This window comes from Dermacentor variabilis, chromosome 9, assembly GCF_050947875.1.
Source record: "Dermacentor variabilis isolate Ectoservices chromosome 9, ASM5094787v1, whole genome shotgun sequence".
NCBI lineage: Eukaryota > Metazoa > Arthropoda > Arachnida > Ixodida > Ixodidae > Dermacentor > Dermacentor variabilis.
The window spans coordinates 57510522-57529489 of NC_134576.1; the positions used below are offsets into that span (position 1 = coordinate 57510522).

Sequence of the window (18968 nt, forward strand, 5' to 3'; positions counted from 1 at the left end):
TCTGGTGAAAACTGTTTGGTAAATCTACGAAGAAAATATCGTTTACTTATGTTTTCTACAGAGGCAGACATTTTCATGTATGAGCGTCTACTGCGTCTACTCTTCGGAAATCGAAGAAACGGATGGAGGATATGGCGATCTTCTGGACATAATCCATCCCGACATTCCTCCAAATGAAGTCACTGACAATAACGTACAGGTAAGTGCTAGATTCCGAGCTTTATTTTACTCTACTCGTAAAACATTATTCTCAGATGCAGTACACCACCACCGTTTGACCGCAGATGACAAGGTGCTTTCATTTGTTTTTGGTATCGTCTTGGTCCTCGCATGCTTTTTTCGTATCATTCTAATGGTACCATTGTTACACAGCATTTCGCATTACCCAAAGGTATGGTTTAGTGGTCACTGCCCATTTACAAAATGTCTGCACACCTAGAAAAAAAATGATGACATCAAAGCACTGTACACTTGCGCGACCTTTCAGAGGCACAGCACAAATTCCTGCGAAACCATGTTTTTCTACCAGTCTTCTTATTAATTATCAGTCCCTGTAACTTCCACACTCATTTTCAAACAATGCCCGCGGAAGACACTGGATTCATCAGCTGACATCATGAGTGTACAATCGTAAGCAAAAGCAATGCACTCGTGCAAGGATATGGGATGAGAGGATGGATGGATGGATGCTGTGAGGTGCTGCTTTGAAACGAGGCGCTGTGTTGCGACATCAAGCTTTTTCTTATTCTGCGGAATGTGTCACCTATCTCTTTTTTTCACAGAGAAAGTTTTCCCATAATCAAGCGCTCTTAATCACTGTGGGGACATTTGTTATTGTAGGCCTCCTTGAATCGTTTGTTGTCTGCATATTTTGCTGCCACCAAACCTAAAGAGCCTTTTACTAATCACTGTTGCGAACGTATGTACTTTCCCCCTGCTATCTCCGAACGCAAGCGCTTCAAAGAGGCAAGGGGAGCCTAAAGCAGCTCGTGGGCGCATGTCTTCACATACTAATAAAACATGTTCGGTCGTTTCACTAGCTTCATCGCAGCAGGCACATGCATCTTCTTTGGTGTTTCTAACTTTCAAACCACGCGTTCTATGGCATCATAACGCAGTGTGATCGCGCTTCCAAAAGTAATCAGCTTCCATTTGAATTATCCTAAAATGTTTCTTTCTTAATCTCTGTTACCTTTCCTGTAGTTACTCATAACCGGTTTTTTTTCCATTGCCGCCACCCATGAAATTATGTCGGGCTCTCTGACTTTCCCTTTGATCTTCTATGTTGCCATGTTGCTTATCATACCGGTCGCATACTTGATGGTGAGCTTCCTAGTTTTTAAATCTACATGTAAGTATTTTCCTGTACTAATATTTTGACACTCTCCTAACACGTTTACGTTCTGTCATATTCGTCAGTCGTTCTCCGATATTAATTTTACTCTGGGCTTCCCAAATTTCAAATCTTGTCCAGCCTATATTACACTGCAGTTCGACTTCATTAGAGGTCTTCCCATGAGCGCCCAATGCGTGGCGCCCTACTGACCGTTAGTTAGCATCAAGTTGTGATAGTTCCTCAGACTCGAAGTAAACAAACGGATTTGCAAATGTAAGTCCTGGAACAACTATACCTTTCCACATACCACGGAGTACCTCGTACCTATTCAATTCCCATCGTGGCCGAATTTCCCTTCCCTTTCGCAGTTATTGTTTTTTTTCTTTGTTTCGTTACCTATAGCCATCGTTAAGGAACGCATCCAGTTCTCTGTATTCCTTTGCCCGAGGCATAACCCAGTCCTGCTTTGACACAGTCTCTTCACTTTTCTCAACAAATGAAATGCCATTTACCTAATTTCTTTACGCTAAATTTCAATCCGAATATTCCACGTTCCTGTCAACAGATATTAGCCAGACGTTGCGTATTAGTTTGCCTGTCAGCAAGCAACACAATGTCGTTGGCATAAAACAAAACTTGGCAGCTGCTGCTGTATTATCGTGCCCGTCTGTATGTACGAGAGATCAAACCCGATGTTCACTTCTTCTAGCACGCTTTCCATCCTTACCATGTGCATCATAAACAAGAGCGAGGATAAGCTCAAGCGATCTTTAAATTTGATGCAATAAGCGACCGGAACGCATGCTTTTTTTGACATCTTTGCTTGCAGGAGTGGGCTAAGTTCATAGTAATCGCGTTACTATCCTGCCATCACTCTGTTTCCGGAACACGAGGTGTCCTCATGAATGCAAGCCGACGAAGGTAGAACTCACTGAAGCTTATATGAATAAAGTTAATGATTCAAACAATTCACGACGGCGTTTCGTGGAAATAATTTGGTTCAATATGCTACTTTTGATACATGAAACATTCATAGATAATAATGTAGATGGCTGAATGCTTGAAAAATATTCTAAATGCCTTTGAGGCATTGATCATGGGTGATGCTTAGTGGTTATCGGCAGCTGTACCCTCCACGACTATATTCGTGGGCCAGTAGAGGACACATAAAAGCTTGCCCACACGAAATTACTTGCGATTGCGATATTTTACTTGAAACTTGACTGACCCATAGTGAAAATGTCTAGTCGAATTAGATTGAAGCATGCAGCTTCCCTATAACGAATTTGTCAATACTGGGGAAAAGGAAGCCTTCGTGAGGGAAAGAGAAAGACGAAAACATAAAATCGGAGTGGCGGCGCCTATTGTGGACTGCGTTATGTCTCCTAGTTTGTCAGTACTTGTTGATTTACAGAGATCGTCAAAGAGGGCGAGGTCGCGTGGATGTGACGTGAACTCGTCCGTTTTTACTTGGTTGGTTGAAGGAGCAGCAGTACGTTGGACGGAAATTTTCTACGCAATGTAGTGATATTTTTTCGGCACACCGAAAACATTAACGATTATTTAGGCGCATTACGCGCTTAAAAAATTTATAGGGGATCGCGCGCACCTGCGGGAATTGCGGCTGGATGAAGCTTTCGTAGATGATTACGTAAATGTGTTTACGTTTATACTCATACGACGGCATAATTTTTACGTTTCCGGGCACTTAAAAAAAACGTGCTGAATTTTTTTAATTGGTTACTTTATAGCATATATTAAAATTCACGAATTGTAGCAGGTGAGTTTGCAAGGCGTATCCATTTGGAATTATTTTCCAAATTGGCTCCCTTTTGAATATATGCGCCTTCAATGTCACCGTAAAAATGGGGTGTTTCTCCAATTACTTTCTGTAAAACCATTCTTCTAGCCATTGAACCAAAATGGTAGCTGGAACATTTATGTCCTTCGTCCCATATTTTTGTAAATATTGCATCGAAACTGGGGTCATCCTGGAGTTTCAAGTTAATACGTGTTGCCAAATCGCAGGCTACGATTCCTAAATTGTAATATGCGCGATAAATAATTCCCACACACTCACACACGCACGCACGCACACACACACACGCACGCACACACGTACACAGACAGAGAGAGAGAGGAGAAAGGAGCAGAGAGATACAGACATGATTGCGAGACATCTGAAACTTGAGCATCCTGTAGGCCTATATCTAACATTCTATAAGAGAAATTGGCGAAGAAAATAAGAAAAGACGTGAAAATGCAACGGCAGGCTGCACATGTTTCCTGTGTAATCATTCCAATGGGAATATTTCAGCGTATTGTATTGTATATTTCAGCGTATTTCAACTTGTTAGGCTTTCAATAGAATATATGAGCTCGTGAAACAAAACATGGGAAATATTAGCCAGTATACAGAAATATTTAATTGATCATTTGTCCTGGCGTGCTACGATGATTCCCAGAGAATCTTGTCTTGCATATTTGCAATGTCTTTGCTTCGAACACATTTCATTTACCAGCTTAATGGCATTAGCTACCAACAACCATGGTTAGGCACATTTTGCTTGCACGTTAAAACACCACCCTTTTCTCCTGCGCGCACAGCGAGCGAGGTTTGAGTGTTGGTGCTGATGTTGTTATAAGAAAACGAGAAAACAATGACGGACGGAAAATTCCTAAAGCGATCGTTAATGGATTGGAGAATGTGCGAATGGCTGAAGAGGACGCACTGGACAGTCGTGCCAGCACGTTGTATTTAGCGTGCTTGAGCAATGTCAAAAAAGAATGAGAAGACATCAACCTAAAACGTAGTCATTACATTTCATTAATTACTCATTTATTCTTGTGAGGCAGCAACTGGTCAGTGGCTCCAATTACACCTTTGAATTAAGCAGCAGTACTTGTCGTCGGCTACATTGTTGTTTTTTTAAACAAAGACAAGTCTGCTATGTATAGCATGGTGCGATGTCGCGTTGTTGGCTACTAGTGCCGTCGTGGCTACACTTCGAGTGTTTTCGATCCTAAAGTGTCATGGAGCTAAACGAGACTGACTGTGGTGATTTATTTTTAGGGAAACTCGTCACGGTATTAGTGCACGTCATATGTTGTCCAATGCTGGATGTGCGTGCAGTGTATTGCGGCTTTTTGATGCGCGTAGACACCAACTGCTCTTGCACTAACCATGAATTCGGAACAAACCTCTGTGAAACGACGTGGCGCGCTTCAGTACAACCATAGCTCATCTCGGGAGAGTTGAGGTAGAGGTGGGGGGGGGGGGGGGAGAGGCAGTAGTCGATGCGTCAGCCGCGAAAGGAACTCCGATGTGAATGCGCCTGTTTGTGTCGCCAAAGGGTTCTGCCTAGACGCGCTTTGTAAAGCATTGTGAGTTGGCCTTCATAAAGTGAAGCCTTCGTTCCACATGCCGCCGTGTTCGCGAGGCTGCTATCTGCTGCTGCTACGTGGGTCATTACCTGGACTGAAATGAAATATCGAAGATGGTGTGGGCGACGTGCGCCACAGGCTCGTAGCGCACACAATTTGGTGGGATGCACTCGGCCTTGTCACGTGGTAGCGAGCACTTCTCCCAGCGTACACCAGGCGGGGGCGTGGTGACGTCGAAATCGACGCCATTAATAATAATAATAATAATAATAATAATAATAATAATAATAATAATAATAATAATAATAATAATAATAATAATAATAATAATAATAATAATAATAATAATAATAATAATAAATAAACAGCATCACTATTCATTATTTATTTTTTTCGCTATACCTCCCTGCCTCTCTGTTAATAAATATAAATCCCTCTGGAACTCCAATCAGTGATTACGAGCATTGTAACACTTGGGAGGATGGGTAATGTAAAGGAAGTGAGGACGTTTGATATTCATCTTTGTGCCGTTGAAATGATCGCCCAACTTAGGCGAAAGATTTTAGTTATTTTTTGATGTTTGCTTATCGCGATACGTGTGGATAGAGGTTGCGCTCCAACTGCATGTCTAACCTTATATTATGATTCAATTTTATTTTGCTTGCAAGCCGTTAATGTAGCCCGGTTGCATCTAATATGAAAAGAAGTTCGCGTAAAAATGAAGAAAACTTTCGATTACCAGGGAATCGCAAATGTTATTTAACATTTCTTTCTCCTCTTCAAGAAAATATGGTTGCGCGTGCACTTATACTTGCTGTGGAACATGGCCGCTATTGCTAAAAACCTACGAGGACTATGTGACACCTACGAACATGCAGGTCATGCTTGGAACAGAGTGCCGGTTCTTGCACACAGCTCCTAGCGGCTGAGTTCACTTCGAGAAGTTCATCACTGAATTTCCGAAAGCGTGGCCTAAGAGAAAGAAAAAATGAAGTGCGAATCGGGAATTCCTCATTTTGTGGAGACGATCAACGCTGCACGGTGACGTCAAAAGGCTGCGGGGAAATGGGCGACTACATTCCTCTTCAAAGCGAGTATGTCCTAAACCGCAGTACTAGGACGACTGAAAAATAGAAAGCGATGGTACGCAGCTTCTTTGTTCCTGTTAAAAGATGAAAGCAACAAAAACTAATCTGGCATGACCCATCTCACAACGAACGTCGACGCTGACGCGATTAGTATCGATTGAATCACCATAGCGACACACCGTATTGTCGCCGCCGCTATTCGTCACGTGTGAAGCGTGTGTGCCTCCAACGTCCTCTACCTCGCGCCTTCTGGAAGGGCAGGGCCCAATAGCGTCGCTGCGAAGTCCTCACGCGACGCGCCTAACTTGTGAGAATGTCTATCAAAGCATCCTCTCTGAGTCTATACCATGTGTTATTCCAGTATCGGAAAAATTCATGTTGAGCGCTTCTTGTTTTCTCCTGGAGCACCGACGCATGCCCAGTATATGCAGCGGTGCATACGCACATATATGGCAGTGGCCTAAGTTGGCGCGAAAGATGTTTGCCGGCGGCCGATTGATGCCAGCGCCAGTGGGTATTTCATTGTGAGCGGGGATGTTTAAGAGAGGCGGCTGGCCAGCCGGGCGGCAGGCTGCCGTTTGGGCTCGGTAGCCTGGAAGGTTCTCTCCGTAGCCCGCGACTTGTCGATCGTGTTCGTTCATTCGCGCACATTGTGAGCCCCCGCTACTATAGCGCTGCTGCAGGTTCGTCGGAGAGCGGCACATGCCCTGTGGCGCAAGTGGGCGTGTTAGAGGTTTATTCAACTGTGGCACACACCAATCGTCACCGACAAGACAGAAGCTGAATAAATGCTTCGCTTCAAACTGGCTTATATCAACGCGCTAGCCCAATGCCCGACCTGTTAGACCGCGCACTTCCCAGTAAGCCATGTTGGCGTGAGAACTGTTAGGGACGTTGAAGATAAAATGATCAGTGTCTTACAAGAAAAAGCATAGGTAGCCCGTTTTTTCGACGTTGCCTTCTCTGAGTAGTTCAAAAGCGCTCAGCGTGACCTGGTGTGTAAGCAGAATATTTAGGAAAGTGTTGTTCTTAATTTTGTCGATGGTTCTGCACTCTTACTGCACAGATTATCCAAAGCGTTAAACAACTTGGGAAACTGAGTGGTCGATAATAACTAACAAGCAAGCGCAATTTATACTCCCGCGCATGTCGTTCTCACAACAACCGATGCATTTTAAATTGTCAATAGATGTCGCAGAAAATAGCTAGATATGGAATTTGATTATCTACCAATACAAGCCATCGCTGTGAGAGCGTTTCGAGATTACCACATAGTGCACCCGAGAACAATGTTTCGCATGAGCTAGTCCTGCCGCGCACTACATGTTAAGAGTGGCCATCACTGAAGGCACCTCATTTCACAGTGCATACGAAGCTTAAAAACATTACCGTTGTGCTTGCAAGGGCTACTGAATGTTCCACAGGGTGCTATTGAAAACGAAAGGCATGCAAAATAAAAAGAAAAAATGCCCAATTTGACTGCGCAATAACAAAAGGTGAGCATTACAAAGTGAAATGAGAAGTGGTTGCGTTGCCAAATAAAGGTTCAGTCAATATCACGCAAAAATATTCCCGGCCACGTATAAGGCTAAAAGCGATATTTCAACGGGTGCCATAGAGAATTGGTATCTAGTAGTTTCCACAGCTTACGCTTGCACTTACTGTGCTCACTTAGTCGTACCCTGTTATGCTTCATTTCCTGCAGCTCTAAATATTTTCTTTTCAGTTAGGCATGAGTTGTCAAAGAGCTTTGAATTTTACTTTCGGGCGGTGCAGTTTCTGTGTACGTGTTGCAGTTTATAAACATGCGTCTAAGGGCAGAAAAGAAGTGTACTTTATTGCGCTTGTTCATTGCACCACTTTATTTTTTCATCCAGCCTACACTTTCGTATACATGAATGGGCCCACTTTCGGTATGGTGTATTCGACGAGTACGGCACACGGGGAGACTCAATTTCCGGACGCCTACTCTTCGAGAGGCACGGTGAGCAGCACGACTTCAAAGTCTTTTTGCGGAGTGTCCTCTATATTTTCCATCCCCAACTCACTGTCGGAATTCCGTAATAGCAACACTGAAATGATGCAGTATTCTGCGCTCTGGTTGCCCTCCTTTGTTGTGTTCTTGTTTGCTGCCGATCACGCGACTCACCATGTTTTAGCCACACTTCACTGATGGTCGGGTTGGAAAAAGACGCCATGGCAAATGAGATACATTATCATACTTGTTTTACTCAGAGTCCTCAGAAGACTGCTCGCCAAAGAAAGTTTTGTTGTACTTCCGCGAAAACGATTCTAGCTTTATAAAATTGTCCCTACAGCTGATAGCACACAGCTGCACCGTTCCTGCGAATCACGGAACAAATTAGAGAACGTTGCCTGGGATGCTCTTTATGAGGTTATTCACAAAAGTTTGGAAGTCGGCCCCATCCTCGTGGCACGTTTCTCCTATGGGCAACTGCACACGGAGAAATTAAAACATTATAGCGAGCACCCGGGTGAATACAGAAGGATAGGGCCATAGGGCGCATGTATAGTGGTCGAGCTAGTATTCCAGGATCTATGCGCTAGTATGCGGCCTTGCGATGTCGTGCATCAACATAAACTGTTCAAAACGTGAAAACTGCTGATCGCGCTGCCGCATACTCTGGCGCTAACATTTTAGGTCGTCACCCTTTATTGTTTCTCCTTTAGCCACGTAATAATGGCGCGCCGACGCAGTAGCACAAAAAGGAAAGGCGTGTAAACCATACTTAGGCAATACCTGCTGAGAGTATACGTAACCTAATTGGCGTTCCGATGACCCAGGGACGGGTGACGGGTGTGCATCGCCATTTGGGAATCACCTCCGCGGGCAAGCCACGTGGTCAGGGTGGCAGTAGGGTACTCCTTATTTTTGTCGTTTCTGTTATGCTAGTGCATGTTTATTATATATGATACGCCATGCACTAAGGCATAGTGCAATGCAGCAGACGCACAACCAATGCACAATCAACATCGCCGAACGCACAACCATCCGCTGGTGAAATCCTCGGCCGCCGCCGGAAATGCCTTCAGCCTTGTAGAGCGGAATACTAATTAACGAATAATAATAATTACAGCACGTAACACTAATTACCTGTTCCAAATGCGGCCAAGTCCAGGCCACTCTATAGAAACACAGGCCTAATTCATACAGCGTGCTGTTGTACTGTTTGTCCCGTCAGAGACAATATAACCATCAATAAGTCAAGGTTTAATTGTGGTACAAAAGATAACTGCAGCAAACTTACCCCATCTTTCTTTTAGCCATAAATATTGAGAGCTATGAAAATGGTTAGCACATCATTGTACAATGTCGCTTATGAGGAAGTTGCAACCCGCTTTTCACAATATTCTTTTCTATGCCTTCCATCTACATCTCCAAATCCTTCAGGTGTTCTGTACTTTGGTTTACCGGTGAAACTGAACGCTTGATGAAAACTCTGGTTTTCGAAAGTTATTTCGGTATGCGATATGGATGTCGAGTGTGACTATCATGAACAGGGCATCGTGTCGCCCTAGATTGGCATTAAAAATACAGCAGACAGCTGTATCATGTTCATGCCGTATTCGATAAACGCAAGGATCCCTGGCTTTACTGCCTCGCATCAACTGCGTCAATTGCATCGATTGCATCACTTTCTGCACCAACGTTGTCTAAGTCAAGCTGTAAAGCAGGCTCATTTTCGTTGTCATCAAAGAAAATCTTATACAATCTGGTGTTCCGGTACGAAGAGCTTGCGCTGTTTTCCTGTTAACAATGAGAAAAAAAAACCTTTAATCTCAAACAAAACAGGCCACACATAAAGGCATTCCGTCACGGTACACTGGCACACAAATGTCCCAATGCCCCTTTCTTGGTAAAAAACTATTTTGTACTCGTTTAAATGCAATAGTCTGGATTTGGTAAGAACCCTCTATCACAGCACTTTATATTCCACACATTATCTTCCTTCGCTGATTAAAAAAATCTGCAAAACGTGTACTTAATTCGTCGACGGCAAAGCAAGCCATTGTTGCGCCACCTTACCAACTTTTTGTCAGTGTTTTGTCATTGAGTTGTCCTCCGAAAGAAGATGTTTCGCTTACGGAAGAAAACTAGTTCCGTAAAGTGCCCCAGTAGGCTAGTGTGTACAAGAACTCTGCGTTGTAATGTGTTTCATATGGGGGGAAACATGTTTGCCATGTACGTTAAGAGGTTTAGTCACACATTGTAAAATGTTTCCCCACTATTACTGGTCCGTTGGAAACATTTAGGTTACCAAACAGTGTTTCAAAATGATCTGAAAACGGTCAAACCACAAGACCACTCCGGAAGTGACACCAACGTGTCGTCGGAGTGCTATTGAAATCCGTCACTGCTCGGCGGATAAACGACGAGGGCTCCATCGCGAAGCCTGTCGATAACAATCGATCACTGGTAAACGAAAACTTGCTCTAGATCCACCAGTCGATTTCAATTTCTTTACTACGGAGCAAGAAAGAGTGCTCCATATCGATCAGTGGAATTCACAATAAGACACAGTTGATACATGGCTGCATGTTTGCCTATAGCCATGTTACCTGTCCACAAGACATATTTTTCCCTTTTAACTGCTCTAAGGTTTTGTTCATCGCATAGATGGAGCACGCAAGAACCCTTGAAACCAGTATATCCGTTACAAAACCAGTATGTGTGCATTCATACCTCCCACTAATATCGCCTGACCTAATTTCCTGAACCCATTATTATCGCTGCTAATGCAATCAATCACTCAATCAATCAATCAATCAATCAATCAATCAATCAATCAATCAATCAATCGTTTATTTCGTTGCGGCTATAAATACCTCTATATAGGTAAGCCACTTCCATGCAGGCCTTTCTCCTGCGGACGTGTATCTAAATTATAACGGCACCTCACCTATGTTCTTTGCTACTTTATACTTCGCTTAATTCGCATGCTTGGACCTCCATCTTTTCAGGATACGCACATTCTGTTGCACCATCCAAGACAAAATTGCCATTACCAGGTGGCTGCTTCAAGTGTCGTAGATGCTTCGTCATTCGGCTGCCCTTGAACTTCGAGCTATTTATCCAGCTTGCCACTAGCCTGCCGGTTGAAGTAACAAGTGCTACCTTCTTTATACTTATCCCTTGTGCGCCTTTTCTAAACTCCTGTTGCTTTTATTCAGCTCCTTGCTTGTTCGTCGCTACGTTCAATACCTAATCCACAGAACTGAGTGGTGCATCTTAGCGCATTCGCTGCTCCCGTGATCTTGTTCAAGTCTTATTCTTCGTCTTTCTGACATCATGTCACGCGTTTGTTTAATACCAAATCTTCTTTTGAAAATTCCTTTTGTAGTTTTTTGTGTTATGCGGAATAATTTTCACTTGTAGATATTTTCCGGCATTTCTACTTAACATTCTGTTCTTTTTCAGTTAGTTTCGTTTAGTGTAGTTATGCATTCGTACATTAGGGTTGTCTTTTCGCACGTCAGACAAAAATTTCAGTTTTCGTATTGCACGAAGCCTGCTGCTGTTTCCTGTCACTGCGCATACACGATTCTCGGCACATATTTTTTTTATGCACTGCATGCGCATGGATGATCGTCCATAGCCATTTCCGTATCGCAACTTTATTCGTGCCCATATTGTCCACGCGTTGACTTCTTTTATATGCTCGCGCAGTATCTTCGCTTAGCTGCGTGAAGCCGCTACACGAATTCTGCTTGGCCGGATTTGAGCGTCTAAAATACGGAGCGGCGCATCCCCGATTGAATTAATGCACCAAATTTCACAGTGCTTGCCACGCTGGCCGCCAGCAAGCTTGTTATCTATTCGAAGGCATAGAAATTTGTCCAATAGATAGTAGCTGCCTGAATACGTGCGTCGTAATTTTATATCTGACAGAATAATCAATTTTTTATTGCGCGTATTTTAGCGATATACATACATTTACTACAAGAGCAGTTTCGTCGAGCTATGCATTGTCGGATTCTGTTTGTCGCCTATTAAATAATTATTATGTGTGCGTTTTTTTCGCTAAGTACACCAGGAGTTGACAACTATATGCTTTGTCCGCCAACAGTTGTTACAGATAAAACTGCAGCTGTGTGATTACCGTGCCAAGGATGAAGCTAATGGGTTTGTGGTGAAAACTTCTTGGTAAATCTGGGAGGTAAATGTAGTTACGTATGTTTCATTCCTTACAGAGGCCGAAATTGTCAGGCATGAGCGTCTACTTCTCGCAAAGGCCTTCTTTCATCTCCTCTGCAACGCGAATGCAATTCGAATCGATGAAACCGATGGAGCATATGTGGATCTTCTTGTCATAAACCATCTAGACATTCCATCAAGTGAAGTTACTGGCGATAACTTAAAGGTACGTGCGACGCCACGAGCTGTGTTTAACGCTACTCGTAAAACATCAGACGCAGCACACAAACACCGCTCGACCCTAAATTACAAGGTGCATTTATTTGTTTTTCGTACCGTCCCGTTCTTCGTGTTTCTTTATGTACAATTTTTACGGGACAGCTGTTACCCAGAATTTCGTATTAACTTATGGATTGGTTTTTATTTAGGGCCAAGTGTCCACTTACAAAACGTCTTGACAACTTAGAGAAAACAATGACGCAGAAAATGCATGGTACACTTTCGCGACCATTGCAGATGCACAGCACACATTCTTGCGAGGCCATTTCTTTATAGCAGTCTCTTTATTATTCTTACGTGCCTTCAACTTCCCCAATCATTTTCAAACAATGTCCGTGTAAGACCCTGGATGCATCAGCTGACATCTGTGAGCAAGCCCAGCAGCAGCAGCGATCGAATTGTCCTTCGCGCAATCTATCTATTCGCTCAGAAGTGGCGAGAACACAGAGCGCATAAAGGTACGAGCTGTCCTCAGGCGCCTTTCAAAATGCGGCGTGCGCCATAGCGCGTGGCCGTGACAACTAGGCACTTGTTGGCGCAGTCGAAGCCGCCCCCCTCCCCCGTCCCTCCTGCGCTGCCTTTACCTGCTATCGTCCATATATGCAGTGAGCGATTATGCCGCGGTCATCAGTTGCCCTCGCGCCAGGACGTGCGAAATACGCAGTTGCTGCCGCAACACAATGCCACCACCCTCTCCCTGCCTCCCATCCCTTCACGGCCTTTCCCGCGATGGAGGACGGCGCTCTTGCGCTTCACTTTCTTTCTTTGCGCACGCCAGATTGAGCCGCGATCGTTGGCTTGCCTCGCGCGCTTCAGTCGCACATACAGCGTACGACGTGGGGCGGCAATGTTATCGTTTTTGGACCTTGGACTTTATACGGAACACCACGGCGACGGCGACGGCGACGGCAAGAACGCGCCTACAGTTTTCATATAGTTCTTACGGCAATAAAGCGGCAAACCTGCGATGTCGCCGATTAGTCTTTAGTTCGCTATGCCAGTCGTATCTCTCTTTCTGAATATCGGTATTATTTCATACATACCCAATTCTTCTGGAAACGGGTGTGTGTTGTGTGTGAATGTATGAGTACGCAGCATAGATAATGTTACCCAACGTTCGTTCAGCATAATTAACCGTGTATTGGTGCGCTGGGCCTAAACACCTTGCTCTTCGTCTCCATGGTATGGGGCGCGACCAGCGCATTATGTTCTTTAAGCTGCGATCGTTCCAAATGTGTCGGGTTTATTCATTCCACCCCATGGTAATCACAATACAGTCCTCGTAGACATTAGCTTTTTAGGCTCGATCCAGCTACAAGCTTGTACCTATTCTTGTTTTTTTGCTATTGCCCGTTTCAATTGTCACTTGTTGATGGCAATAGTATACCAGCCAGTTCATGGTGCACTGCAATTTATAATGTAGTCAAGGGCACAGAAATTCGCCCAATAAATAGTGCTGCCGGAATCCCTGCGTCACCGTTTCTATATCTGACATTATCCTTAACTTTGTTTACTGCACGCGTTTTCGCAAACTTTATACATTTACAACTAGTGCAATTTTGTCGAGCTATACATTGTCGTATTGTCGGATTCCGCTTGTCTCTTAAGCAATAATTTTTCCTTGTGCATTCTTTTACTGAATACCTTAAGGCTTCGGAATTCCTTTATCCGCAAGAATCCTTACAAATGAAACTGCAGCGGTGCGACTACCTAGCAGTGGACGAAGATTAGGGGTTTCTGGGGAAAACTGTTTGGGAAATCTACGAGGAAAATATTGTTTACTTATGTTTTCTACAGAGGCAGACATTGTCATGTAAGAGCGTTTACTTCTCGGAAATTGAAGTAACGGACGGAGGATATGCTGATCTTCTTGCCATTATCAAACCCGACTTTCGTCCAAATTAACATACTGACAATACCCTAAATGTAAGTGCTAGATTCCGAGGTTTATATTACGCTGCTCATAAAACATTGTTCTCAGATGCAGTACACCACCACTTTTCGACCACACAGCACAAGGTGCTTTCACTGTTTTTGGTATCGTCTTGGTCCTCGTATGTTTTTTTTTGTATCATTCTAATGGTACCATTGTTAAACAGCATTTCGCATTATCCGATGGTATGGTTTAGTGGTCAGTGCCAATTTGCAAAATGTCTGCATACCTAGCAAAAAAAAGCGACATGAAAGCACTGTACACATGCGCGACCTTCTAGAGGCACAGCACAAATTCCTCTGAAACCATGTTTTTCTACCAGTCTTATTATTAATTATCAGTCCGTATAACTTCCATACTCATTTTCAAACAATGCCCGAGGTAAACACTGGATTCATCAGCTGACATTATGAGAGTACAATCGTAAGCAAAAGCAATGCAATCGAGCTAGGATATGGGATGAGTGCATGGCTGGATGGATGCTGTGAGTTTATGCTTTGAAACGAGGCGGTGGGTTGCGCCGTCAAGCTTTTATTTATTTTGCGCAATGTGTCACCTATCTTATTTTTTGGCAGAGAAAGTTTTCCCAGAATAAAGCGCTCTTAATGACTATGGGGACGTTTGTTATTGTAGGCCTCCTTCGATCGTTTGTTGTCTGCATATTTTGCTGCCACCAAACCTCAAACAGCCTTCTACTAATCAATGTTGCGAACGTACGTACTTTCCCCCTGCTATCTCCGAATGCAAGCACTTCCAAGAGGCAAGGGGAGCCTAAAGCAACTCGTGGGAAGATATCTTCACATACTAAAAAAATATGCTCGATCGTTTCACTAGCTTCATCGCACCAAGCACTTGCTGCTTCTTTGTTGTTTCTCACTTTCAAACCACGCGTTCTAACGCATCACAACGCAGTCTGATTTCGCTTCGAAAAGTAAACAGCTTCCATTTGAATTATCCCAAAATGTTTCTTTCTTAATCTCTTTGTTACCTTTCCTGTTGTTACTCATAACCGGTTTCTTTCCATTGCCGCCACCCATGAAATTATCTCAGGCTCTCTGACTTTCCCTTTGATGTTCTTTGTTGCCATGTTGCTTATCATACCGGTCGCATACTTAATGGTAAGCTTCCTAGCTTTTAAATCTACGTGTGAGTATATAATATTTTTCTGTACAAATATTTTAACACCCTTCTAACACCTTTATGTTCTATCATAATCGTCACTCATTCTCCGATATCAATTTTACTCTGAGCTTCCCAAATTTCAAATCTTGTCCAGCCTATATGACCCTGCAGTACGACTTCATTAGAGGTCTTCTTATGAGCGCCAAATGCGAGGCGCCCTACTGACCGTTAGTTACCACCAAGTTGTTATAGTTCCTCAGACTCGAAGTAAACAAACGGATTTCCAAATGTAAGTCCTGGAACAACTATACCTTTCCACATGCCACGGAGCACCTCGTACCTATTCGATTCCCATCGTGGCCGCATTTCCCTTCCCTTTCGCAGTTGTTTTTTTCTTTCTTTCCTTACCTATAGCCATCGTTAAGGTACGCATCCAGGTCTCTGTATTCCTTTGCCCGAGGCATAACCCAGTCCTGCTTTGACACAGTCTGTTCACTTTTCTCAACAAATGAAATGCCATATACCTAATTTCTTAACGCTAAAATTCAATCCGAATATTCCACTTTCCTGTCGACAGATATTAGCCAGACGTTGCGTATTAGTTTGCCTATCAGCGAGCAACACAATGTCGTCGGCATAAAACAAAACTTGGGAGCTGCTGCTGTATTATCGTGCCCGTGTGTATGTACGAGAGATCAAACCCTATGTTCACTCCTTCTCTCTCGCTTTTCATCCTTACAATGTGCATCATAAACAAGAGCCGGGATAAACTCATCATCATCATCATCAGCCTGGTTACGCCCACTGCAGCGCAAAGGCCTCTCCCATACTTCTCCAACAACCCCGGTCATGTACTAATTGTGGCCATGCCGTCCCTGCAAACTTCTTAATCTCATCCGCCCACCTGACTTTCTGCCGCCCCCTGCTACGCTTCCCTTCCCTTGGGATCCAGTCCGTAACCCTTAATGACCATCGGTTATCTTCCCTCCTCATTACATGTCCTGCCCATGCCCATTTCTTTTTCTTGATCTCAACTAAGATGTCATTAACTCGCGTTGGTTCCCTCACCCAATCTGCTCTTTTCTTATCCCTTAACGTTACACCTATCATTCTTCTTTCCATAGCTCGTTGTGTCGTCCTCAATTTGAGTAGAACCCTTTTCGTAAGCCTCCAGGTTTCTGCCCCGTAGGTGAGTACTGGTAAGACACAGCTATTATATACTTTTCTCTTGAGGGATAACGGCAACCTGCTGTTCATGATTTGAGAATGCCTGCCAAACGCACTCCAGCCCATTCTTATTCTTCTGATTATTTCCGTCTCATGATCCGGATCCGCCGTCACTACCTGCCCTAAGTAGATGTATTCCCTTACGACTTCCAGTGCCTCGCTGCCTATTGTAAATTGCTGTTCTCTCCCGAGACTGTTAAGCATTACTTTTGTTTTCTGCATATCAATTTTTAGACCCACTCTTCTGCTTTGCCTCTCCAGGTCAGTGAGCATGCATTGCAATTGGTCCCCTGAGTTACTAAGCAAGGCAATATCATCAGCGAATCGCAAGTTACTAAGGTATTCTCCATTAACTTTTATCCCCAATTCTTCCCAATCCAGGTCTCTGAATACCTCCTGTAAAAACGCTGTGAATAGCATTGGAGATATCGCGTCTCCCTACCTGACGTCTTTCTTTATTGGGATTTTGTTGCTTGCTTTATGGAGGACTACGGTGGCTGTGGAGCCGCTATAGTTATCTTCCAGTATTTTTACATATGGCTCATCTACACCCTGATTCCGTAATGCCTCCATGACTGTTGAGGTTTCGACTGAATCAAACGCTTTCTCGTAATCAATGAAAGCTATATACAACGGTTGCTTATATTCTGCACATTTCTCTATCACTTGATTGATAGTGTGAATATGGTCTATTGTTGAGTAGCCTTTACGGAATCCTGCCTGGTCCTTTGGTTGACAGAAGTCTAAGGTGTTCCTGATTCTATTTGCAATTACCTTAGTAAATACTTTGTAGGCAACGGACAGTAAGCTGATCGGTCTATAATTTTTCAAGTCTTTGGCGTCCCCTTTCTTATGGATTAGGATTATGTTAGCGTTCTTCCAAGATTCCAGTACGCTCGAGGTCATGAGGCATTGCGTATACAGGGTGGCGAGTTTTTCTAGAACAATCTGTCCACCATCCTTCAACAAATCTGCTGTTACCTGATCCTCCCCAGCTGCCTTCCCCCTTTGCATATCTCCTAAGGCTTTCTTTACTTCTTCCGGCGTTACCTTCGGGATTTCGAATTCCTCTAGACTATTTTCTCTTCCATTATCGTCGTGGGTGCCACTGGTACTGTATAAATCTCTATAGAACTCCTCAGCCACTTGAACTATCTCATCCATATTAGTAATGATAATGCCAGCTTTGTCTCTTAACGCATACATCTGATTCTTGCCAACTCCTAGTTTCTTCTTCACTGTTTTTAGGCTTCCTCCGCCCCTGAGAGCATGTTCAATTCTATTCATATTATACTTCCTTATGTCAGCTGTCTTACGCTTGTTGATTAACTTCGAAAGTTCTGCCAGTTCTATTCTAGCTGTAGGGTTAGATGCTTTCATACATTGGCGTTTCTTGATCAGATCTTTCGTCTCCTGCGATAGTTTGCTGGTATCCTGCCTAACGGAGTTACCACCGACTTCCATTGCACACTCCTTAATGATGCCCACATAAGCTCAAGCTTTCTTTAAATTTCATGCAATATGCGAACGGAACGCATGCTTTTTTGACATCTTTTCTTGTAAGAGTGGGCTACGTTCATAGTAATGGGGTTAAAATCCTGCCATCACTCTGTTCCCGGAGTGCGAGGTGTCCTCATGAATGCAAGCCGACAAAGTTAGAGCCCCCTGAAGCTTAGGTGAATGAAATTTTGGCTTACAACAATTCGCAACGACGTTTCGTGGAAAGCATTTGCTTCAATATGCTACTTTTGATACATCAAACATTCATAGATAATATTGTGGATGGCCGATTGCTTGAAAAATATTCTAAATGCCTTTGAGGCATTGATCATGCGTGACGTTTAGAAGTTATCGGCAGCTGTACCCTTCACGACTATATTCGTGGCCCAGTCAAGGACAAATAAAAGCTTGCCCCTTCTAAATTAATTACGATTGCGAGAATCTACTCGAAATTTCACTGACCCAAGGGGACGATATCCAGTCGAATTAGATTTGAAGCATGCAGCTTCCCTATAACGAATTTGTCAATACTGGGGAAAAGGAAGCCTTCGTGAGGGAAAGAGAAAGACGAAAACATAAAATCGGAGTGGCGGCGCCTATTGTGGACTGCGTTATGTCTCCTAGTTTGTCAGTACTTGTTGATTTACAGAGATCGTCAAAGAGGGCGAGGTCGCGTGGATGTTACGTGAACTCGTCCGTTTATTACTCGGGTGGTTGATAGAGCAGCGGGACGTTCGACGGAAATTTTCTACGCAATGTAGTGATATTCTTTCGGCACACCGAAAACTGTAACGATTCTTTAGACGCATTACGCGCTTAAAAAATTATAGGGGATCGCGCGCACCTGTGGGAATCGGTGCTGGACGAAGCTTTGGTAGATGATTACGTAAATGCGCTTACGTTGAGACTCATAAGACGGCGTAAATTTAAAGTTTTCGGGCA

General features: G+C 43.6%; 1 protein-coding gene across 1 annotated transcript in view; it reads left to right on the top strand.

The window, feature by feature from the left end:
* Positions 1–18968, top strand: part of LOC142558364 (uncharacterized) — a 169812-nt gene that overhangs the window by 71719 nt on the left and 79125 nt on the right. Inside the window, exon 6 of the mRNA XM_075670508.1 lies at positions 62–199. Within this exon, the coding sequence (XP_075526623.1) occupies positions 62–199 (138 nt within the window). The remainder of the gene's footprint in view (positions 1–61; positions 200–18968) is intronic.